At 46.9% G+C, this 24,691-nt stretch overlaps 1 protein-coding gene across 1 annotated transcript; it reads right to left on the bottom strand.

Moving 5' to 3' along the window:
* Positions 1-1,015: 1,015 nt before the first annotated feature.
* gnb1l (guanine nucleotide binding protein (G protein), beta polypeptide 1-like) lies at positions 1,016-24,326 on the bottom strand. Its single transcript, XM_056593100.1, has 7 exons — positions 24,279-24,326; positions 19,252-19,392; positions 18,783-18,908; positions 18,300-18,462; positions 14,132-14,224; positions 8,660-8,878; positions 1,016-3,483 (listed from the first exon to the last, which is right to left on the bottom strand). Exons 2-7 carry the CDS (start codon positions 19,362-19,364, stop codon positions 3,205-3,207), a joined length of 993 nt encoding a protein of 330 aa, XP_056449075.1. The 5' UTR covers positions 19,365-19,392; positions 24,279-24,326; the 3' UTR covers positions 1,016-3,204.
* Between the last annotated feature and the right edge of the window lie 365 nt (positions 24,327-24,691).

The raw sequence follows: 24,691 nt of genomic DNA, 5'->3' as shown, positions 1-24,691 counted from the left end.
CCATAAGGTAAATAAGCAACGCTTTCTTTTATTTGGCGGCCGAAACGAATAAACTGCGCCTTCCCAAGGTGTTGATGGGAACAGCAAGTCCATGGATTTAGAAACACCATCTTATTGCTCAGAATACAACCAACGTCACCTTTCTGCATAAAACACTCGAGACTGTTCTGGAAGGCCTTCATCGGGTCTTATAGGCTACGATAACGCTAAGAATAATAGACGGATGAATCACTCATTTTGCAAAACACCGCAGTCAAACTGCTTAATAGTGAATACAGCCAGATGTCCTGAGCGCCAAGGAGTTGCCATTGAAGAATGAGGAGGTGGAGGAGGTGAGGAGATGGAGGATGAGGGATAACGCAACACCGGGCATCATTTGACACTTGGCTGCATCTGGAACATCTGTTGTGACAGGCATATCAGGGCTTCGCCCCATTTGATTCGTCTCTGTGTACACTGCTGCCTGTCCATATCTGGGGACAGTTAAAACAAGCCGGGATGGCCCGGTTGAGGAGGCGACTAAAGGCGGGTTGAACCAAACCCACTGCAGTTTGTGTTGCGCCTGCCATCGCAGCCAGTAGCACAAATAAACACATAGGCCTACTCATACACAAGACTCATAATAATTGCATAGTTGCTCATATTTTATTCGGTAGGTCTACATACATTTAACACTTTCATTGCCTCACGTGGCTGGGAAAATTTCATTTGGCAGAACAAACATATAGCCTACACGAGGCACGTAAACACACACACACACACACACACACGAACACACGCACACACACACACGCGCGCGCACAAACAGGAGGCAAGGGTGACCCATGACCTTCAGGGCCAAGGAAGACACTAATAAAGGAGTCCTCCCCCTATTGTGTCGCCTATTCGTGTGCGTGTGGTTCTGCGTGTGTGTTTTGCTCCCTCTATCCATCTATTGACTTCCTAAATGAGCAATTAAGAAGTGATTTACGATGATCGCCAAACCCCCTCCCCCTGCAACCCCTCCGCCGGACCGGCAGGTTGTTGTCCTTCTTATCAGCAGACGTCCGCAGCGACGGGGGCTGGAGTTTGATTTATCAGGGACGGGACGGAAGCGAGCGCACGCCGCGTCCCGTCCCGTCCAGACCGTTAGGAAACCATTAGGATGAGTGAAGTCAGCGGTAGGTATAGGTTCACCAAGAACTACAATAACATCGACCGTCCTAAAAGTAGAGGCCTTTTGTGTTAGGTTAACGTACGAATTCCACTCTTGATTTTCAGCCTGCAACTTAAAGGCCAGGTTGTGTTTTATATTAGAAGCCAATGAAGAAAATAATGAATTAACTGCAATTTGTAGAACAACTGCAATTAAACATGACGGATAATTGATCGGTTAAAGTAGCAGTAGGCCCTACGTAACATTTCAGATAGCTCGTAGCTTGAAGTTGCCTGGATATACCAATCAGTCAATTCCGATCGATAATGATTTAAACAGCCTAGTTGTATCAATAAAATCACACCCTAACTGATATAAATGCATGTAAAAATGCTAGCCGGCCCGTATATCTCTTTCATTTCATGACCTGTTGTTCATGCCATGATCATTTTGATATAGGCCTATTCATATGCATTAATAGTGTAATGTTAATTGGCTAATTGACCAGGGAACTTGCATTCATAATTTCCACACGAGGTTGAATCTTTATGCATGATACATGTATATTATTTAAAGTTCGATACAAAAGTCATGGTAAATTAAAAAGATTAAATTTCCCTGAATTTACATGGCAAAACATTCATTTTTTTGCCATGCAAATTAATTTTGGATCAAATAATTACAATTTAATTCAGTTAGATGTACTTATGTTTATGTACTTATGTATAATTTAAAATTCACATTGAATCTGAGGTCTCAGAATGTTTCTAATAAACAGCCAATTGGTTACACAGGCTCAAACCCAGCATAAGTTCCTCTGTATCCTAACAGCCTTATAACCTTTAAAATCAAGAAAGAAATACCCTCTAATAGGGGTTATCCCCCATCCTTGAATGACAATATTGCAAAACAAATGGACGTATAATGAACAGCTTAAACTTTCCACCACACTAAGCATTATGACTTCCCTGAGGCAACTTTCCTGTACAGCATGTCGTTCTTCTCTCATAGCTATACACTGAAGTTAAACGCCTGCGTGCTTTTCCAGACCCCCCACAACTGCAGAAGCACTATGGAACAATTGCATATGAGCTTCCATGATGCAACAGTTATTGATTCAGTCGGTGACAACAAAGATGGCGATAGAATACCTTCTACTTGTTTGGTTTTATCTGGTTAAACGAAAAATAAATAACGACCAAACTCAAAATAATCGCTGATTAACTCCCTAAAATAGGTTTTGGAGCAAAATGTAACAGACCTCACATACACACACATTTGACCTGAAGTGCGGACAATAAAGTGCTCCAACAAACAATGCAGACGGTGGTGGTCTGAATGTGAGTCTACTAAACCAACAGGCCTGTGTTCCCCATGTCGGGGCTGTGATTAACCTTGTTTGACAAATACTGCCGGGGTCAGGCAGGAGGGCCGCAGCCGACCTATAGCGCCGTAAGAACAACAACGCTGGATGACACAGCCGCTCAGCTCCAACTTATGCCTCAAATTCAAGTGCACTGGAGCAAATCTCCCACCAGATAAGCCCAAACAATGGCTTAGGTGCATTCAACGCCAGGCTGTGCTACACAATTGGACAGGCTTATTATAATGCTGACTACTGGCTCGAGAAAAATAGCATGGTGTTTGGCCTTGTGTGAATCAAATGCCAAAACTAGTTTTGTGCTAAAACTTGTTTTATTGATTTTCAGGCAAAGTCCAGCCAGTGTCTTATGGATACACAATGATTAATTTCAAGGATTGAAAAGTCCAGCTTATTCACATATGTGTTAATTAATGCATTCCTTTGCCCACTATAATGTATAATGCAACACTTACAAAACATAAACCAATTTTGATGAAGGGTACTTGATGTAAAAAAAATAAAAATAAAAAACACATCATCAAAACACCATTGATCAATCAAACAATCAAGTGCTATTCACGCTTAATGACAGGTGATGAAACGCCACACTCCAGTGTCCAATCAAGTAAAGCATTGGTGTTGAAGTAATTAAGGACCCCCCGAAAAAAAGTCAGCCCTTAAAGTTCACCCCCAGGGTACCGAGTCCTCAACCAGTGTCCGCCCCTTCATTGTATATGGACCAGAGGCTGATGCGCTGGTCCTTGGAGCCCGCTGCCAAGAGCCTCTGCCGGGGGTCCTGGTGGTCCGAGAAGGCCACACCGAGCACCATGTCGGCGTGGTGCTGCAGCACTGCAAGCGGCCGCAGCCTCTTCCAGCCGAACACGCGCACGCGGTGGTCCCAGCCAGCCGACGCTAGGAGTTTACCGTCTCCACGGATACACAGCTGGGAGACCCCAGGGTTGACCAGAGTCACGGGGTCCGTGAGCTACAACAACAATCACAAAGTGTTAGGTCTGGTTCCCCAACATGGCCACCTCTCGCTCTACTCACAACGCAACAAGTAGATGCATGGAAACATTTCAAATCAATTGCATGCATCTATATGATGAACTTTCAGCAACGTTAGTTGGTGGCGATGCTAGAGTCCTCGATTACCATGAAAATATAATGAAACCATACACTGTGACGCTTCAAAACGGGAAAAAGTTTCTGAATTAAGATCAGAGCATGTTAGAAACAAAAACTTTGAGATTTGTGGACTGGGAGCCAAAATGGAAGCCTTCGTCCGCCAGACCTGGTGACCAAAACCACGGACCACCGTCGTCGACCAACAGAAAACATTACAGCGCAACAGGCCGGCAGCACGCCTCTCGCCGTTCAACTGTTTGGTTTGTAGCGAGAGTGGGGACTGTGTGTGTGTGTGTGTGTGTGTGGGGGGGGGGAGGCACGACGGACTTGAATTACCTTTGTCGCGCTGAGCGTTAAGGAGAGCGACGGCCCTGGTGAAATGCTTGTTTTGTCGAACGGTTGTTGCCTTAAGCACCTCTGATGTATTGCATATGCACTGATAGGTCTGGTCAGCGGCAGAAGAGACTCGATAAATACCCCCCCCCCCCCCCCCGATTCCACTGCCTGTGATCTACACTGTTCGTAGGACTGTATCAACCGTTGTAAACGGGCAACATTCTGACACATCATAACTAATGGCGGCAGAAGGCCCCGTTGCCGCGGAGGACATTCCTCTGGGCCTGAAACGTGCTCTTCCTGTGGCCAGGGGATCGCGGCACTTGTGATCAGCGAATAGGACAAGCACATCTGGCTTCGAGAGCCGAAATCAAACTGGACAGCGTAAAATCGACTTCATAAGCGGTGTCCAGGGAGACTAATGGCCCCGTGCAGGAGGAGACGCCAGAGAATTTATCTGCGTGCTCCTGTTCTGGGCTGGAAACCCATCTAGAGCCGGCATGTGGAAGATATAAACCAGGTACCCCTAGAACGAGCGGAGGAAGTGGAATAGAATGGCTGCAGGAGAAAGAGAGCAGGCGGGAATGTCATTGATCAAAATGAGAGAGCAGGAATGTGAATTAAGAACATGCTGTTGTGTTTTCCAATTCTTTATTTTAGTTCTGGGTTTATATTTCTTGGTAAAGCAACCGATCGTCACTAGCGCCGTTTGTGTGAAGCGGCTCATGACTGCTTAGACCGAGGCAGACAGATGCAGCGCTACAAAAGGACATTAGGGGTGAAAGACAGATTGTTTTGAACCCCGATATTACCTCAGGAAGTTGGTATGCCTCGACCTCTCCCCATCTGGTTTGGATTACGGCCTCGGTAATGACGGTTTTAAGTATCTATTTGTGTTTGTTTTGTTTCCCATTGTTTCTGTCAGAGAAAGACATTTATGCAGTAGAAGGGGAAAGCGTAAAGAGAAAATGGATTGTGACGTAGTAACAGCCATTAGGCAGAGACGGCTGGATAATTGTTAAAACTTTCTCTGGTCTGAGTAGCAGTGGGAGGTGGATAATCTACCACTGGGGGCTTCCAATGGCTGGTGTTGGCTTGTACCTTCCAGCGCTAATTTCCTGTAGTAAAAACCAAAAGTGTTCATTAGACTAACGGTTTCCCTGCTACATCTGTCCAAGTCCTGGCCAACAAATGATCCCAATGCAGGTTGCTTTGGAAAGTAAAAAATGAAAATCCATCACACGACTTGGGCTACGGCTCGGGTTTCAGAGGAAAATGTGGCTAAAGGACGATGTCAATTCAATTTCCCTAGGGGATAGGGATGAATCCCGATGCTATTGCACGGAACCGTGCTGGTCTGCTAGCACTGCTATTAGCCAGGGCTCAATCCTTAAATGAAATCCATTAGTGCTAACCTGGGAGTTTTTGGCTAGCACTTCCAGACACCACCATTATTCTTTCACTTTGCTCCCTCACCATCAAACTCTCATCATGACCGGCATCCGTCTTAAGAACCCATTCCTTTTTGTTTGTGTCAGGGTGCAGGCTGTCTCTGGCCCAGGCTATAGCCTGCACATGGCCACATGCACACACAAACATACTTGTACATAGACACCTCACACACGGAGACACGCAGTCTAAATCCCAGTATTCCCAGCTGGCAGGAGTCTACGAGAAACGTTCCGCGGGCTTCAACTGATCCAATACAAACTCACACTTAAGATTCTTTTTTTTTTAAATGTTCCGTCTTTTTCAGTTTCTTGCCAACAGAAAAGCCGTTCAAAGGAAGGCCTCCACTTGGCACATCTCACTCAAAACCCTCTTTTTCTCCCCTCATTCTCAAATATTTGGCACCGATTTTCTGCGTTCACGCTGTTCTATTGAAACGACCCATCAACGCTTACTCACTCGAGCCTGTCGGCCCAGGACAGCCTTTTTTTCTGCAGTGTTTCTGACACACCCCGCGCCAGGCTCCGCAGTGGGGAGATTACAGCCTTTTGTCACCTGGCCTGTCAGAGCTTGGCTTTGGCTGACAGGAGATGGACATGTCAGGTGGATGAGTCTTTCTTTTCAGAGAGAGGTGGGACAAATAAACAAAAAAATAAAAGTTAAGGCCATCATTTCTGACAGCTCAGGAAGGCCTCACAAAAAGTCCCAATTAAAGTCATTCTTCCCTGATCTTCCTTCCCACCGTCTCACCCGACCGTGAAGATTGGCCGACCTCACCGTTTGCTTGCAATCGGTGGAGAAATGAATAATCCAGGGATGATGCCATGCAGGTGATTGGCAGGGGAACATGGTAGGACAGTGAAGGCCTATGCTTTTGCGCTCTGGGAACGACAAGGATCAGAAGCTCCACCTGTACTGAGCTGTCTTCATGTCTCGGAGAAAGGCTTTCAGCCATGCATGGTGTACCCTGCTAATCCCCGTCTCGTTGTCTTCTTTCTCCATTGTGACCCTTTCTCCCTTCACTTAAATCTGGAGGAACCAGTCTCCGCTCATAACAATATGCTGAGCGGTTGCTTAAATATGTGTCTGTCTTTCTTAAAAGCCTTTAAACCCATTTCGACACCCACATCCTTACACTCTTGCACTGACACAAACGTCAGAAATGTGTGCAGGGGGGTGGAGTGTGGGCAGGAGGGAGAGCAGAAGATGTATCCTCTTTGAGGAACAGATAGCAAGGTTGCAGGCTCTCTTAAGATCATCAGGGGGAGATAAAGGGCCCCTGGGAGGCATGTGTAATACATTAAACTGCCATTCCATAGGCTATCAGTCCTTATCAGGGCTTGATAAACTCTCTCTGCAGGCCTTGGCCCCCCAGTAAATCATACGCGCACTGCATTGTGTAGAACTCTGCTTTCCTCCCTTCACCCTGCCTCTGACAGTTCCAGACAGCCCTGCTCTATGCCATGCACAGAGGGAACAGAGTCCACTTTGGCCTAGGGGTATCTGGGTGAGGCAGAGGCATCATGTGGCACCCAGGATTACCGGATGATAGGAATGAATCATGGAAATCATGGGGAATTGCTGCGTCTTGCGACACAATCCCGTTCATTGAAGCAACCATGACAATACCAACAGTGTGCTGCTAGTCCTTACTCCAGAGTGGAGATGACATGATAACAATGAAAGAAAACCTTCTCTCAAATCTCATGCAAAGCAATCCCAGGAATAATCAAAAACGAATTGGTATAATTAATGTATGATATAATCACATAAAGTCTAAAACTACTACTACTTGTCAAAACGTGTAAAAAAAAATGTAAGTCACAAATTAATTAGCGCACCTAAACCAATTCAAAGAATATAAAGTTAATTGGGTGGAAATGTGATGACAATACTGAGACTCTAAAACATCCGCGCTGTGCTGCTCATAGCCCCCATACTGCTTTACTGAGGCCGCCCGCTGGTAACTACTGTTCCCTCTCGCTGCAGACATGTTTTCTGTTTGGCTTTCGGAGGCCCCGAGGTTTTGATATTTTTATTACCTCTCGCGGGTCGTCTGTCACAGCCCGGCAGGTCCATTCCCACCCCTCTAATGCAGCACAAAAATACTTTTTTAGGGGAGGAACTGGGACAGCTGTCTGGACGTCACACCAGGCTGAACTTCAGGATTATTTAAAAGCCCCCGCTGGCTCCGTACACCGAGGCCCACACCCGAACACTGAGCAACCCCCCCCCCCCACAGACCACCACCAACTACCCACCCGCCGGCCCCCCCACCTCAACACTCTTCTTCCCCAATCGTCTTTGTCTCGGATTACACACTCGGTCATATTTCGTTACTTGTGAAAAATAATAAACTCCAACAATCATTGTTATCCTCCGATTTTTCAGCATAGTGGGAGTGCTCTTGCACGTTGTTTTCTCAGATGTGTGTTCGGGCAAAGAAAGGCGAAATAAAATCGAGAAACTGGGGGAGGCTTTGCAAAGATTTCTAATTCAAGCGTTCATTTGTAAAAAGAAGGTTCTGGAAACAATAATACGGGTCCAAGTTCTGTACATCAACTCAAGGTTCCCCTCTCCTGAAGCTGATTCATGGCCACTGGCTGAGACACGGGGTCACTGCCTTCTGCTCGTGGAATCAACAAAATATATAGTGGCTAATGAGGCGTCGTGACTCATGATGCACTGGCTGTTACGGGAGATGAGGTATGGCGCGCCTCTGACAGGCTATTTGTTGTGTTTGTCTTTGTCATAGGAGCAGACCCGAAGCGGGCTGAAGACGTGCTGGCAATGCATTGGATTCTGACTAAGGTTTCGGGGGTATTCTCAATCTGGTGCGCTATGTAGTGAGTATGGTGAGTATATGTCTATGGGAAAACACAGATGTGTCGGGGGGGTAACAATAGAAACGTGTTTGTGTAATAAGTCGGTGCATAATAACCTGTTATTGTTGTTCTTCCTGATTATCACTCAGTGAATGGTTACCACTGTCAAGCTTGTGTGCGTTTGTGTGTGTAGTTTAATGTTTAGTCATTAAGCAGACTTAGAACATTGAGACACCACAACATGCTCAAGATGTCAGGAGCATGTTGGGGTTAGGAATATAACTCAACCATTGTATTTGGGTGTTGAGGGTAGATATTTATCACTGCCTTTAAAAATGTCATCCAAATTCAGGTCATGTTCCAAACCATTCAGACTTACACAGGAACCTCGCTATAGAATCACCGTGCACCCCTCTCACTCACCTGCAGGTTCTTGTTCTGGTCCAGAACCCAGGGCTGGAGGGTCTTGTCCGAGGAACCGGCCACACCCTTCAGTCGCTGCGGGTCGAAGGCGAGGCACATGAGGGGCTCGGGGAGAGTCGCGGAGGCCTGGCTGAGGACGGACCTCTGGGCCACGTCCCACAGCAGCAAAGACCCGTCCTCATAGCCCGCCAACAGGAGCGGCCCGGGGCCCGCGTCTGGCTGGGTGGATTGAAGGAAAGTTGATTTAAGACTCTGAACACTTTATAGGGCTTGAACATCAGAATGCATCATGGGATTTTCTGTTGCCCGATGTCATTTTACATAGTAATGAATCCTATGCTCGTAAACTTCCGAGATGGAGGCAGTCGTGATGTGGTGTCAAAGATATACAAGCCCTGTTTTCCATTAACAGTGTGACCGAAAATCGTCCTTGTTAAGGTTCATATTAAAACCTAAAAACACACAATATCCAACAACCCAGAAAAACAGCATGTGGAGGAAAGAGAAGAGAAGAGGACTGGGGAGTCCTCAGGGAGAAACAAAGACTCAAAAAGAGGTGGAAGGGGATGGGAGATGAGACTGTGAGACTAACCGCAAGAAGTAAAAAAAAAAAAAGAGCGCAGTCCCAGAAGCTGAGCCGAGCAAGGGTTATCGTTCTGGAAGCTCCCGCCGACACCATGGGGGACACGGAGGGCTCCATTCGTCAGCCTGCCTCTCCCCCCCCCCTCCCGCTAGTAGTCCATTACACCGCGTGTCACTTTGCTCCTCATCTGTATCCACTGTCAGCCGACAGGGCTAAGGGCCTGCAGCCGGCTTCCACATCGCTTAAAAGTGTAATGAAAATATCGAAGATAACCTTCCAGCGGTCTGACAATTAAAAGGGACACTTATGTAGGATGTCTCTCTCTCCGCCTCTCTCTCTCTCCCCCCCCCCCCTCTCACTCATTGCGTCTCTCCCACCGCAAGAGCCCCCCCCCCCCCACTACTTCCCCCCCCCCTCTTTGGATGGAGAGCCGTGCACAGACACAGATAACCTCTGGGCATCTGCGCTGTCTCTGGCTTCCTCTACGTCACCTGGCAAGAAAGAGAGAGGAGCTGTGAGGGGAGGAATGGCCGAGGGCCTGTAAATCATTCTGGCGAATGAGAACGTAAAAGGTGAGCTGATACAAGCTGTATCGCTTCATATGTCACGGCTGATGTGTGGGTGGGGGTTGGAATATGGTGGTGTGTTTGTGTCGGGGGGGGGGGGGGGTATGGTCTAGGTAGTAAGAAAAACAAACAAGGAGTAAAAGCAAGCAGGGAAGGAGGGAAGATAGAATGATATGGGATGGGCAGGGCTGCCTACAGGGGCGGTGGAGTCCACTCTGCTGCCAATATTCCCACCATTATTCCTCCTCTTGGTATGCAGTAGACCTTGCCTTGTGTTGCGTCAACACCACCCCAGCCTCGGGGGATATACCACTGATCACTACAGCTACCAATTAACTGAGCACCTCTGAGCAACCATTTGTATTGCCTAGCAAGCGGAAGCAACACAGGTTCGGTTTCTGTTTTGAAGGTATTAAATATCTACGATCAACTGCTACGCCTCGCCTCCAACATAATTCAATGTACTCCGGTCCTTGAGAAGTACTGTAGATGCTGCCACGGGCCCTGTTTGCCCTGAGAAGCTGTAACCGAGGAAGTTGAAGAGATGATTTCCATATGTGTGCTGTGACTGCCACGGTTTCATCCATCCTCAAGTCTTCTTCTAATTGTACGCCATCCCTTTTGCAGGTCTTCCGTCGTCGCTGAATAAATGATAGACAGAGCCCTTGTATGTATTCCGTCCAAACACACAAGGCGCGGGATGAACGTTAAGATTGGGAAAACAAATAGAAGGACCCAGTCGAATGCGGAGGCCCGTGCCTGCCGGCGAGAGGCAGGCCCAGGCGTTCCAGGCCAGAGGGCTCACCGTGGCCCTTTGCACTTCACATAAGTGTAGGACCTCCGTGATTGATCATGTCAGGGTTCGGAGGTCGGGGAACCCTGAGTAGACACCTAATTCATTATATCCTCCATAGGGCCCTTCTACGAGAGGGCTCTCTGCTGGAGAGGGGGGGGGGGGGGGGGGGCGTGGGAGGAGATCCATCACTCAAGAAGACCAGCAGCTGGCTGAACGGTTGGACGGACAGGGGAAGAGCAGGGGAAGAGGTGGTGCCGAGACGGTGGGACGGTAGAAAAGAGGGGCTACCTCGAACTCATTACGAACTGGACTTAACTGGAACCACAGGAAGGACAGGAAAGAGGGTCTTCTTTTGAGATGCAGTCAGCGACATGTCTGCACATCAGGAACCCATCGTGGGCGTCGCTCAGCCCTGGTCTGCCCTGATGATGTCATGGCTGCGTGTTATTGTTATTTATTTATTTATTGCATTTTTTGAGAGGCGATGAACTGAGAGTGATGGATATCTGTATAGGAACATTTCCTTCTTCCCCACTAGCCTCCGTTCACTTTTAAAAGCCTCGCACATCATATATCAACTACTGTCCCCCAAGGCCCAGCATGCGCACGCACACACACACACATACACACACTCAGTGGAGGCCTCCACATATGGATGCACTTTCTTCCTTCAGTGTCTGTCCTATCACTCACCACTCCCAGCCAATCAAATCACAGAGATCAGACAACAAGCTCACTCACCCTATGGATGCAGTGGAAAGAGACACATGGATCTTTAAGTACGACAAGGTTCTCTGAAGTAGAAAATAATAGTTTATCTTTCTATGCTTATAGCTAATTTCCCCCCAAAGGTTGCGTCGAAAGTGTTTGAAGACAAGAGAGAGCGATCAGCTGGATGAAAATGATCACAGAAGGTTTGCAGGTACCAAGGGTAGAAGTGAGCAAGAAAGGTGACGGGGAATGGGGAGGAAGACAGAGGGAAAGAGAAGAGGGGAAAGTGAGCAGGCAGTGAAAGTAGAAAAAACGGTTGGCTGTCTCTCCCTAGGGTGTGTCACGGTGAGGAAACAGTTGAGAGTTGATAACAAACACCAGACGAACTTCACCAAAAATTTTTAGGACTGATGGGAAAACGTGACAATTATGTTCAACCTGTGTGAGCATGTAGCAACACGTTGCGTATCCTTGGTTACGCACACACACACACACACAGACACTCACGTACATATATATATCACACACATATATCCAGTCGCATGACAGTTTTATAGGCCTCACTCCGCTGTGTCACAGCAGCAGTAGCTGAACCCAAAGTGATTTAGCGTCACATGGCTTTGAGGTAAAAAGCGCCCTGCCTGCACTGTAACACTCGTACAACTTTATTGATAATTACGTTTCCAGGCAGTCTGCGAAGAACTCGTATCGGATCATAAATCAACTTGATGAAAGGAAACAACTTAGGGTTGCAACTCGGAAATACACGTCAAGGAGGAAAGATAATACATGGCAACAGGCCGCGTGTGTCGGTATGTGCAGCTAGGCTCTGCAGAACGTCAGCATGTCAGAGCACCACTGCCACGCATGCGCCCGCTGAGCTGTAAACAAACACAACCCAGGGGTCCTGAAATAGCTGTCCGTTTAAATGCCTGTTTCGCTTAATAGCGAATTTGCCTCCCAGGGGGGTTAATTACCACCAGTGGGTTTGTTTGTAATTCAACAAAATGCAACGCTAAAGAAAGTCATGTGCATGACCTCTAAGAACTGCAAAGCCAGCCCAGCCCCCCCCATCTCAAATTATTCCAAATGCAAATGCAAACAGCACCAGACAATGGGTTACAAATTTACTGTGAAAATAATTACATGTCTCATTATTGGCAGGGAAATTTAAACGTTGGGACAGCCGTTGAGAAACAGAGACGTTGCGTATCGTAGCCCGGGCCGGGTGTGCAGCTGCAGGCTGATATATGTTAGCTTCAACCCCCCCGGACCTTCCAGAAACGCTCTAATTACAGTGTTGGGACCTTCTGCAAGTGGAGAAAAATGTACGGAAAAAGAGGAAGAAAAAAATAACCTGTGACGAGTTGGCAGTGATAAATCGAACTGAATTAGCATCTCTTGCTAGCCGTGTTGACAAGCGTGTTACTATGCGTTAGTGTGCAACGGCTCGGAGTAAGGGAGCAATCAGCAGATCATTTTAACTTTTTAAAAATAATCAATATCAAATATCTACTATATCTACTCTATTCTTAGAGATCAATCCTTATGGTCAATGGCTACATAAATATTTAAATTATGGTGGCATATCACTGAAAAAACATCCAATCCTAAAAGCACATAACTAATATGTGCACACAAATTATTATTGCAAGAGCTTTTAATGCAGACTTTTAATGCTTGTGAGATCAATAATAAACCTGAGAGGAGAAATCATTAACTGATGATTACACAACTGCCACCCCCATGGGCAGAAGGGCCCCACTCTCTCACAGTCTCTCTGCTTGCGCGTGTAATTTTCTTTTTTGCCATAAGTAGGCGGAGCCAGCCAAGGCCATTGCAACACTGGCCATCGTAACCCCTAAACAAGGTTTGTTGCTCTAACCTTTGGACCACATGATCTCATAGTCATACGTTTTGTAAACAACTGCACGGTGTCTGAGGGGTAACACTGCGCCTTATTGTTCTCCAACGCGTGTTCTGAGAGGTCAGCTCCTGAGCAGACTTGGTTAATTGGGAACTGGCTTGATGTACCCTAATAAATGGTCTACGGTCTTCAAGAGGTGGGTGGACTTGTCTGGCAACATGTAACCAACCAGAAAATGCATTCTTGCAGAAAATGTGTCGTGCCGTTGAAAATATGTTTAATAAAGCTACACAGCTTAGGACGTAAAGAAATGAATAGAAACGGGGTCGCTCGCTACACAAAAAAACCTGATACTTAACAAGTATATTTTCCAATCATTGAAGAATTGCAACTCCAGTGAAACAGTGAAAGTGTTACAAGAACAATTGTAACACTTTAAGCTTTATATTGTGTTTCTAGGCCAATTATTGACGTTGTAAGGCTCCACTACGTCCTAAATGTTAAACTTTTGTAATAGTCATCTTGGCCAATGAGAGAAAATGAGCCCCAACTGAAAATATAAGAAACAGGTAAAGAAAAAAAACTTGAATCTCAACAAGTGTAAGTGATAACGGCTATCTCTGTTTGTACTTAAGATCAAGTGTGATGATTTACATTAGCATGTAAATCAACAATATTAAAATGTGTAATAGAGTCTCTAGGTGAAACATAGTGGAAGAAGTGAGGTGCCAATATATATATATATATAATTATATGCTCGTGCTTATTACTAAGCACAAGCAAAGAAATACTGCGCACGGTGCAGTAAAAGTACTCACAATCTGCAAGGATGTGTTTGTTGTGTGGGATTTTGGCAGAGATATAGAGCCATACAAACGAAATTCCCAACTAGGGAATGATAAGAACTATAATTAGCTTCTAAGATCATATCAGAGAAGATTGGACATACCTGCCACAGTTGGAGACACATGACCATCCCCAGCTTGGCCCTGGGAAGCAGCGAGCACACCAGAGTCTTCCCGGGCAATGCAAATATCTTGATCTGTAAGGAGGAGATAAAAAGGGCTTAAAGCAAACGCATTCAAACCACATCTCAACCAACAGAGGGTCTTGTTATGTGTTCAGCCTATGCTGCCGGCAGTCAACGACAATTCTTTTCAATTTTTTTAATACTGCTATTTAGTCATTTAGTAGACGATATTATCTAAAGCACCTTACAGTGAATTCAGAAACCTTTACTTAAGGACCAAGTAGAGGTTATGCATTTTGCTATAAGGATGCGTACCGGCAGGTTGTGTACCTTTGCGATCAAACCCAGTATCCTTTCGTCCAAAAACCCTAGCCACTACACTATTCTATAAAGTACCCTTTATTACCATTTATCTGTATTACTATTTGCTGCCAGTTAAATTGAAGCTGCCAAATTCATTTTAATTCAAAGTTGGCCTTCCCTTGAATTGCAACTCGGCCACACAAATTGTGGTTGCATTAGAACATTTCGCACACAATTTATATCCTAACTCTGGATTTCTTTGTGTGTTTAGCCGAGAAGCGCAACCCGATTCTGTGAGTCTGGGTGGGGACCTTAGTCTGGCTGACGGGAGCCTGCGAGCACAACCTACAGCGCTATCCATCAGGGGCTGGCCGGTCGGGCCTGTCTATAATAAATCCAGCTAAACCCTGACCCAGCGGCGTGTTTAACACTGCACTTCTCCACGCACACTGGCACCCCTCCCGCCACGCACACACACACATACTAATGAAAGCCTTTGATGGACTGTATGCCTGCAAGTGTATTCCGGAGCACATGTGCACACACACACACACGCACGCACGCACACACACACACAAACACACAAACACACGTACGTGGCCTTGCTGGCAACCCCGATACGGATTCCCTTCGGGGGAAGGGGGAAACCACACTAGAGGATGCACGTATTCATCCTCATCAGGTGGCCGCTAATAGAGCGTCGCTGTGAGGAAGCCATCTGTGTGTTAGCGCGCAGCTCCATCTCAGCCCCGTGTTTACCAGGCCGGGGCCAGGAGCAGCCTGCGCCTCAGGTGGTAGGCGCTTCATGTGTGGCATCGCGTCGCTCGTAAACACCCCACACTATTAATTAATGTCTCCCCCTCGGCTGCCGACTCCCCAGCGCCCCACGTGAGCAGTAAACAGCGAAGAGGGAAAAAACATGGAAATGGATAAGCAGGGATTTTATAGTCGAGATTTACGCCCTTTTACTTAGTAGCTAGTTTCATGTGTGGTTTGTTGCAAATGTGCTCCAGCATTCATGTTTCGAAATTGCTTGTCCTTGTCTGAATAGCTTGTCCGTTTTGCAGTACAGAGTATGCAGAGAACAGAGCTGTACTAATGTCGATCCAACCATTTATTTTTAACCCTTTTCTTAGTAGTATTCCACAATACTATTTACCACGTTATCACCATTTAACAAACACCAATTGTGGCTTAGTGGACTGGCAATGACCTGACGTCTGCCTGACCCATAAGCATATCAAATAATTGTTGTATTTTATATCGCTTTCTGTTGCCAATAACTGCATGTGTAGAATACCATGTGTAAGGAATCGTGTATGAGGCCTGCAAAAGACAAAAAGACGGATCTCTTGCAAGTGTTTCGGACGGTGTAATGCATCTGCCTTTGAGCAAGTGTGCATGTGTCTGTGTGTGTGTGTTTGTGTGTGTGTCTCTATCGGGACAATGGCATTATTGAGATGCAGGGAATGGCAGGCGCCCAGAAGCCTGGCCATGCCGAGCGGAGTTAGCGAGGGTGCGTTTGCCTGGATCAGATGTCCTCTCTGGTCCCCTTTCAAGTGTTGCTCCTCAACAGAAGAGCTAGTAACATGAATCTGGACGGAATAAGTGATGGCTGTATTGTCCTCAACCCCCCATGCCCCTCCACCAAACAATTTACCTTCAGACCAGAGCGGGTCATTAGTTTCATTCACCTGGTAAAGTGGTCCGATGGACACTAACCCAGCAGTCAAAGCAGCAACTTTACCAGCCACGGTGGTTTCGATTACTAGCGAGGACATCAATGCACCCGTTTACAATAGCGTCAGAGAATGCTAATACAAAGTACTCGGTTAAAGGAGAAATCCGGTGTAAAATAGATCTGGGATATGTTTAGTATGATAACAAGTTGGAATGTTCGTTTGGGAGCAAAAAAGCGCGTATAGACGCATTCTTAAGTTGGCTTTTTTTTAGCAGATTCTACCAAAACGCTATAAACTTGGAACGATCGGGGCATGTGTTATGGTAGAAACGTTTTTTATACCACTTAAAAGGCTAGAAGTATAATAAGGGTCTTAACATACAAAACATTATTATTATACTACCAAAGAAGTGTCGGGCTACTTCTAGTGGTTTAAAATAGCGATTTAGTTTTTAGTATAACACATGCCCGAGTTGTTTCAAGTTTATAGCGTTTTGATAGAATCGGCTAAAAACAGCAAACTGAAGAATGCGTCTATATGCGCCTTTTTGCTCCAAAACGAACATTCCAACACGTTATCATACCAAACATATCCCAAATCCAATTACACCGGATTTCTCCTTTAAGATGCAGAGAGAGGGTTGAAGAGCAGGCCTTTATTTCTTCTATGTCTAATTTGCATTTTATCAAGACCTGGGCATGTGAGTGCACAACAATGCCGAAAATGTAGGCGTGTAGGCCATGCAAGAGTGCAAACTTTGGATGCATGGCGAAGGGTGCTTCACTTCTGATCTAAGGGTCATTATCAGTTATGACCACTGTGTGCGCTGACCAGTGATTGTATAAGGGTTGACCGGTTACTGTGTGTGTTGGCCAGTGACTTCGGATGACCTGTAGTGTGGGCTGCGGTCTTAAAACGTGAGGCCTATCAAACAAAGCATTCGATAAGAACAAGTCTTTCTCGTTGAGTTCTTTTCACAGATGTGATCAGCATATGATTCAGGCCCCTTCCACACGGAGCCGGTTTTTTGGTAAAACCGCACAAGTCTTGTGCATTTCGGCCGACCGTCCTGACAGAGCCGGCGAATCCGGTGCCCGAAACCGCACATTTCTGAAACCATGTCCGAGGGTGGTTTCAAATCTATCCGGACCTATGCGGTTTCATGTTAGGATTCGTGTGGACGCCTGAAACGCGAACGATGATGTCATCGCCCTACCCCTTGACCTTCTAGCCAATGACCACTTAAGCCCGCGGCGTCTCAGAACTCACAACAACAATGATGGCGGACTACATACTTGTGATGATTCTGCAGTAGATAATGTCCCATGTTGGGTTGCTAGGGCAATATTTAATGAGAATCCGCGACCAAAATGAGCGAAAAAGGATTACGGACGGACAAATACACCAAATCTATTTAGATCAATCTTCATAGAAGAGCTGTTCGTGTTACTGGTTCTTCTCGGACTGTATGTTTGTAAACAACTCGCCTCCTCTTCTTCTTTTTCTTCTGGATTTCTGTAGCAGTAGCAGTAGCATTATGGGCCTGGAATGTGTACTACAGCGTTTCTACAGATCGATGCGGTTTCGCAATGACTCCTTCCTTACGGAGTCATTGCTTAAAACGAAACCGGATCGTTTCGCCGTTTCGGCTCTGTGTGCCTGGGTCCTCAGTCTTTTATTTACATTTCTTACCTAATAGAAACGAAATTCCTACTAAGAATTCAAATTCAACCTTGCTGAATTTGCATATCAATATGCTTTGACAATTGAAGGAGACATGGCCGATGACAGAGGATGACATAATTCACCGACTCAGAAAGCTAGTGTTGGCAAGCCAGGTCAAGTCATGACGGGTCTGACTGTTACAACCAGTTTACCCAGCTGCCACCAGAATAGCCTCTGTGTGTGTGTGTGTGTGTGTGTGTGTGTGTGTGTGTGTGTGTGTGTGTGTGTGTGTGTGTGTGTGTGTGTGTGTGTGTGTGTGTGTGTGTGTGTGTGTGTGTGTGTGTGTGTGTGTGTGTGTGTGCGTGGGAGGGAGTTCTTCCATACCACTACTCTACCAAATGGGGGTTCGAACCATCAACCTCAAGGGTTCGGAAGAGAGGGTCACCCCGGAGGACACCCTTCACGCTACACATGCGTGTGTATGCGTGTGCACGTACCTCCTCAGTCTGCTCCCCGGGGCAGGCCAGCAGCCAGGCTCCCTGGCCCGTCTCCAGCGTGGAGCACTGGCAGAAGCCCACGCTGCCCGTCCACAGCGACTCGGAGACCTCCGCACGGCCCTCGCTCAGGTCCCACAGACACACACGCATGTCCCGCCCCTGACTGGATGCCCGCCAATAGGAGGAGAGAAGCGGGGAGAGATTGGAGGGAAAAACTAATCAAAAATAAATTGAGGAGTGAGTGTGGAGGCATAATGGAGGCAAGCTTTCATCGGAGGTCCTCTAGCATTCTGGACTGTAAATCCTTTATTAATGTGACTTAGGGGACCTTAATTTATCCCTCATCTCAATGTTAAGACATTATGAGCATTAGGTGTTAGCAAATTGATGATGATGGTGATGAAGAGCTCTCTACAAAGGAGTGAATCCACCTCTCAGGAAGGAAGGGAGATCAGTAATGAAATAACTGTGAGTTGTAGTCACCTGAGCAGAGCCCCTGTGGACTGCAGTGTGCTGACCCAGATGACGGAGCTCCCGGAGTGGCCATCCAGAACCGTCTCCGCCCGCCGGGAGTCCAGGTTCCACACGTGGATCGACCCCTTGCCTGACCTACAAGGCAAACAATGGAGAATGTTTAAAGAATGATGGTATTGTTGACAATGTGTCCTGATCAAGGCTAAGGGCGTATTTGTTCTACACTACAAATATTACAGCAGCAGAATTGGCAGCAGTAGGTACACACACGTAGCGACACATGCATTGCACACACACTCACTTTACTTAATGGTGTCTACATGTTGTTTACTTAAAGTCAGTCTCCCTGTGTGTGTGTGTGTGTGTGTGTGTGTGTGTGTGTGTGTGTGTGTGTGTGTGTGTGTGTGTGTGTGTGTGTGTGTGTGTGTGTGTGTGTGTGTGTGTGTGTGTGTGTGTGTGTGTGTGTTTTTTGTCTAACCCAGAGTACAGGAGTGGCTGAGTCCCCTGCTGGCAACTGAAGTGCAGGGTATTGAGGGGTGCCGCAGCCCCCCTAAGAGTGTAGATGGGGGTCGGGGAGGGACGCGACATCATGTGATCACTGGTGCCATCAGTCTTCTTCCTAGGAGAGAAAAAGTAAACTTTCACACTACAGGCAATTATTCAAATGTGATAATTGCAAGTATGGGTCTACATCGCGTGCTTCTTTGTATTCATTGTTTGCACTGTTGTCTGTCGGTTGTAGATCTTGCGTAGTTGCTGTCAAAACATTTCCAAAGTCGATTCTTTCTAAACGTTTTCTGTTCTCAGTAAATCAAAAAAGGCACATATTGTGTTTTCACAGGTGTATCCCTTAAAGCCCTTATTACCATAGTGTTGCTTTCAGCACATCTCATCTATGGAGTAAGTATCTCCAACCCCCATGGCTGTATGGGTGCAGTAGTTGGCTGCAGATCCACTGTTTCTGCGCCCTCTACATCCTTTGCTCTGTGATAACACCTCTTCCACTCAATACATCATAAATCACCAGATCAGCAACCCTGTAATTACAGTGAACAGACGTGGGACTACAGCCTTCCCCCTCCGTCAGTCTCTGAACTGCACGGTTGCTTCCCGGGGCGAAAAACAAGCAAGCGATATGAAGCTTTTTAATGTCTTCTGCAGGTAGGCCACGAGTACGGTGAGCCGGTGAGCGGAGCGGATGCGTCGGCTTCAGATCACGGAACAACGTCGGGAGCGTCTCCTGGTGATCCGGCAGTTTGAAAGAATGTAAATAGCCGACAGAGCAGACCGATGGAACGAAAGAGGATCCGGGTAGAGAGGGACAGAGCGAGAGAGGTGAGCCGATACCAGCCACGCGTGCGTGTGTGTGCGCGAGCGTGTGTGTGCGCGTGCGTGTGTGTGTGTGTTCCAGGTAGGTCAGTCTGAAGAAGATGAGGGATACCTGCTGAGCCGTGGCCTGTTGACCCCCCCCGCCAGGCCTCCCTGCCTTGCCTTACTCTTACTCACCGTGACCTTTGCCCCCGGGCGACTGGCACACGCTGAAACCCGAGTGCGAGGCATTCGAGAGCGGCTCATTTTGGGAGGTTAGCGGTTAAATTGTGCATGTGAATCTGCCGACCGCGCAGACAGACTCCTCCGGCCAACCTTCCTAATTAAGGGCCGAGCGCCACATTCTTCTGCCTCACAATGAGCGCAGTCATCCCCCGAGACGCTGCTACGCCGCCGCCGCCACAGGCCAGCAAACACCGTAATATGGAGGGCTTCAGACACATTAAGAATAGGTATTATTATCCGTCTTATTGAATATAACGGCCCTCCAAGGCTTCTGGTGATGGGGAACACGCTCATTTTGATCCAGACCCCAACCTTTGGGGTAAAAATTTGTTAAGTGGCACTGTGTGAACAATGTGTTTCGGGGCTCACTCTGCAACAGAGGAGAATGGTATGTGCATACATTAATTAGGTATATTGATTGTAAGTGTGTGCATTTAGACGTCTCATCTGTCCGAGATGCAATATAACATAAAGGAAGTGCCACCACAACATTCAACTGACAAAATGGAACCGCTGTATTTAACTGATCCACTGGACTTAGACATTCATAAGCTACCAAAAGGTTGTATTCTCGACTTGAAGTCCTGATATTATCCACTTGTAGAACTCAGAGTTTAAGATTCCACAAAAATCTTGGATACATTTCAATCAATAAAACCAGATTGGATGAGTTTCCCCATACCTCGTGAACAAAGAGCAACCTGACATGTCCATCAGACCGGACATGAACCAATAATCCTCTTGGGCTGTGTAGTTATGAAGTATGACAAAAATGGCAAAGGACAACAAAAAAAAAGACTGCATTGTTTCGTGAGGGTCCACTCGCTAAGCCTACCTGTGCATGGGTGGGTTGACTGCATTCCCTACTGTGTGTGTGTGTGTGTGTGTGTGTGTGTGTGTGTGTGTGTGTGTGTGTGTGGGAGTCCCACCATGATAACAGGTGGATTAGGGTTTTCTCATTGTCTTGTATCAGAGCCGCGGACACTTAGCTATGTCTGGACCAAGCCGTTTCCTTGTACTGGGCCTTGAGAACATTCCACCATTCCAGCCATGCTCGCTCACGCTCGCTCTCGCTTTCTCTCTCTCTCTCTCTCTCTCTCTCTCTCTCTCTCCCTCTCTCTCTCCCTCCCTCTTGAGTGCTGGAGGATGTCACACTGAGAAGGAAGCTGGTGACACCAAGAGGAGGGGGTCTTGGGGGGACTGTCACCATGTCGGGCTCAGGCTGGGGCATGGCGACGCCAGCCAAACAGGACACTTTTTAAACAGTTCAACGGTACGACTTCCCCCTGAGCATTATCTAGCCATGCCTCTTATTTTTCTCCGGCATCAGCATTTTCTCCAGCCCGCTCTGCCACCCACTAAACAATAGAGCTGCAGCCCGCCTGCCAGTCCCTAGCCCAAATACAAACATGCCGAACGGCCGAAGTAGCTGGTGGGGCTGGTGGCGGTGGGGGCGGTGGGGGACACTTCTGGGGGCAGGATGTCAGTCAAAGCTATGCACAAAAGGAACCTCAATTGTTTCACTGCCAACCCTGAAAGAGCCGGCCATTCAAACAAACCAGTGCAACCAGCCGGTTGCCTGTCAGCTGTGAAGATCTTAACGTCAAAACACACGACAAGCCTGATACCACACACTGCTGAAGGCTGAGCTCTTATGCTACAGTCTGGTTTCATAGTCTCGCTACATAGGCTGGTGAAAAACCCTATTGTGATTAAGCAATATTCGTTGTTTCATTTCAGGATAATTCAAGTCATGCAACTGCGCTTATTTAAAAGTTTCAAAAATCACAGATAAATCTCGGTTATGACCAACAGGTCTCAGAGTTCTGATTAAAGCCGTGTGCTGCAGACATAGGAGATAGAAAATCTGGCTGGCTAGTTAATACACCTGAGCGAGGAGCCTGGGAGCCAGTGGGCAGGGGTCTGGGACAACTGGGGCTCCTGCTGGCCCTCTCACAGATAAGACAGCTCATGGTAATCTGACTCTAAGTCCCTGGATAAAGGCAGTTTGTCTCTTCTTGGGGCTGTCTGTCCACACCTGCTGGGTAATTAGGCCTAATTATGAGAGAGAGGTCCGCTTCCCCTTCATGTTATTAAATAAGAGCCAGTCTCGCCCGCCAGCCATCTCTCAGCACCGGCAAGGGGCTGGCGACCTTCAGATCAAACGCAGCCACCATCTCCCCGTTACACACACACACCCCTCGTTTCGCTGCCTTGCTTCACATACACTGGCTTTAGGGAGGGCAGGTTTGGAAGCACCACACGTTATCATATGGGGCTTCAAAGTTGGCTGGGGGGGAGGGGGGTCAGGGGGAATCCTGTCCAAATTCCTCTACTGATGCTGTGAAGCTGATATCATGTGATCAGCAAGTACCAACCCAAGTACCCCCCCCCCCATCATATTCTCCCATTCATAAATAAAAGTGAGACAGGATCAGGGAGGGGAGGGGTGCTGATCACAGGGAGGGGTTTTAATAGATGCTGGATAATGCCCGTCTTCACCGGAGCCATTATGGAGCCATGGGACCCTGAGATCCCCATCCCTGATATCCTCATTGTCAAATATGAGATTTGAGCTGCGTGATGAAAAACTGAAAGTAGCTTACACATACCTGGAGACCAATGCCGTCTACATCAGGCTAGCAGTAGCGTGCCTAGCCTTGGATATTAGCTCATCAAGCCAAAAATGTAGTCTAATATTTGAGGCAACTTCAGTGCCACTGACAGAGGAAAATAATGAGTTTAATGTCTCAAAAGAGGTGGGTTTATCATGCTTTCGTTAGCTTGTGGTTATGCTTTTGGTTGGATCCGTTATCTCTGAGGGGGAAGTACTTCCATGGGGGGGGGGGGGGGGGGGGGCTTGTCCTTTAACCAATATAAATGCCATATTGTCCTTCCTTCCCCTGCCCCACAAATACAGGTCATCCCCAGTATGAAACAAATGCGTTGAATAGAACGCCCAGTCCATTATAAGAAGTCTGTTTAGATAAACAGCAAAGGAAGTGTCACACCCTTTATTGTGTGACAGAGCGGCCGGTTTCTTTGGGGAGCATTGGGATGTCGTTGTTGTTGGTGTTAGGCGGAATCTCGACTGGACAAACAAGCCAGCAAAAGATAGAGGCAGAAGTCAGACACAAGTGCACCCACACCCACTGTCACTCACGTTGGCAGTGAGCGGTGAGGGGTGGCATTGTTTGGGTCAATAGCGTGAATGCTGTGCAGGGGCCACTGCAGATAAGGACTAAATAACTTGTGGGTCCCCATTGAAGCAAGCAGTGATGGAGGACCATGTCAGCAGCAGTGTCTAGTGGTTTAAGGGAGGTCCTGACTACGGAGGTCAGGTACTGGGGGTGCTTATCTGTTTGTATTATCACCCATTTCCTCTAGAAGGTGATTTACCGGCTGGCTAGAATAGAGGGACATAAGGGTCCTGACAGCACCGCTGACACACGGCGTCAACGATACACTCCGTGGTTGATCAGAAGTGGATAGGTGAAGCATTGTGAGAATGACACAAACGTTGAGGTAGACATGGATTTAAGATGTAATTTAGAACGCAAACATTGAGAAAATTAGAGCCTTCGTTCATTCAATTCAATCCCGTTTCAATATAGGCGCCCAGCAAAGACAATGCGACTACATTTGTTGCCGTTTCTCTCACTCCTATAGGCTAACGAACGTTACTAAATCCAACCACACTGAAGAAGGCGACACGACATCTGAAAAAAAATCAACAAAAAATCCATCGGTACTTAATAGTACCAGCTCAAACATAAAGAGCTGGTACTATTAGCTTGGCCAGCTACACCAAACCAACTCTTCCAGCGCGGGAAAATGCATTGCGCTGTCATTCTATAGTAATGAAAGCTGTTAGATGACTTTGAGCAAATTTCTCCGAACGACTCGTGAGTAATTCATTAAAGTTTGACAGGAGTCAGAAAGCTGAAATACCTTGGCAGACGTGCAGTGAAACCAAAATATGCGCCGTTGAACTTGAAGGACCCTTATTTTCAGATTAGCTGCCCCTGACGCGCCTGCTAGGAATAAAGAAACCCTCCCTCTCACTCCGTTTTTTTTCTCTCCCTCTGTATTGTATTTGTTTTAATGATATCATACAATCATATGTATCCATACTCATCTATATACAGCATAGCAAAGTGAGAGTGAAATGTATCACAATATAAACAACAAAAAAATACTAAGTATTTCCTTTCTCAAAAATTCAAATGCAGGTAGATGAGATGGGGTCTGTCAAATCATATGATAGCTTGTAAACAGTAGAGTGCTTTTCTTTTTTTTTCCCATCCGTCTCAGTATAATGAGAAAAAGACAAAAAAAACACACCAGGACCTAATCCACAGAGC

Source organism: Gadus chalcogrammus, chromosome 6 (assembly GCF_026213295.1).
Source record: "Gadus chalcogrammus isolate NIFS_2021 chromosome 6, NIFS_Gcha_1.0, whole genome shotgun sequence".
NCBI lineage: Eukaryota > Metazoa > Chordata > Actinopteri > Gadiformes > Gadidae > Gadus > Gadus chalcogrammus.
This window is presented reverse-complemented; position numbering and strand designations above follow the sequence as displayed.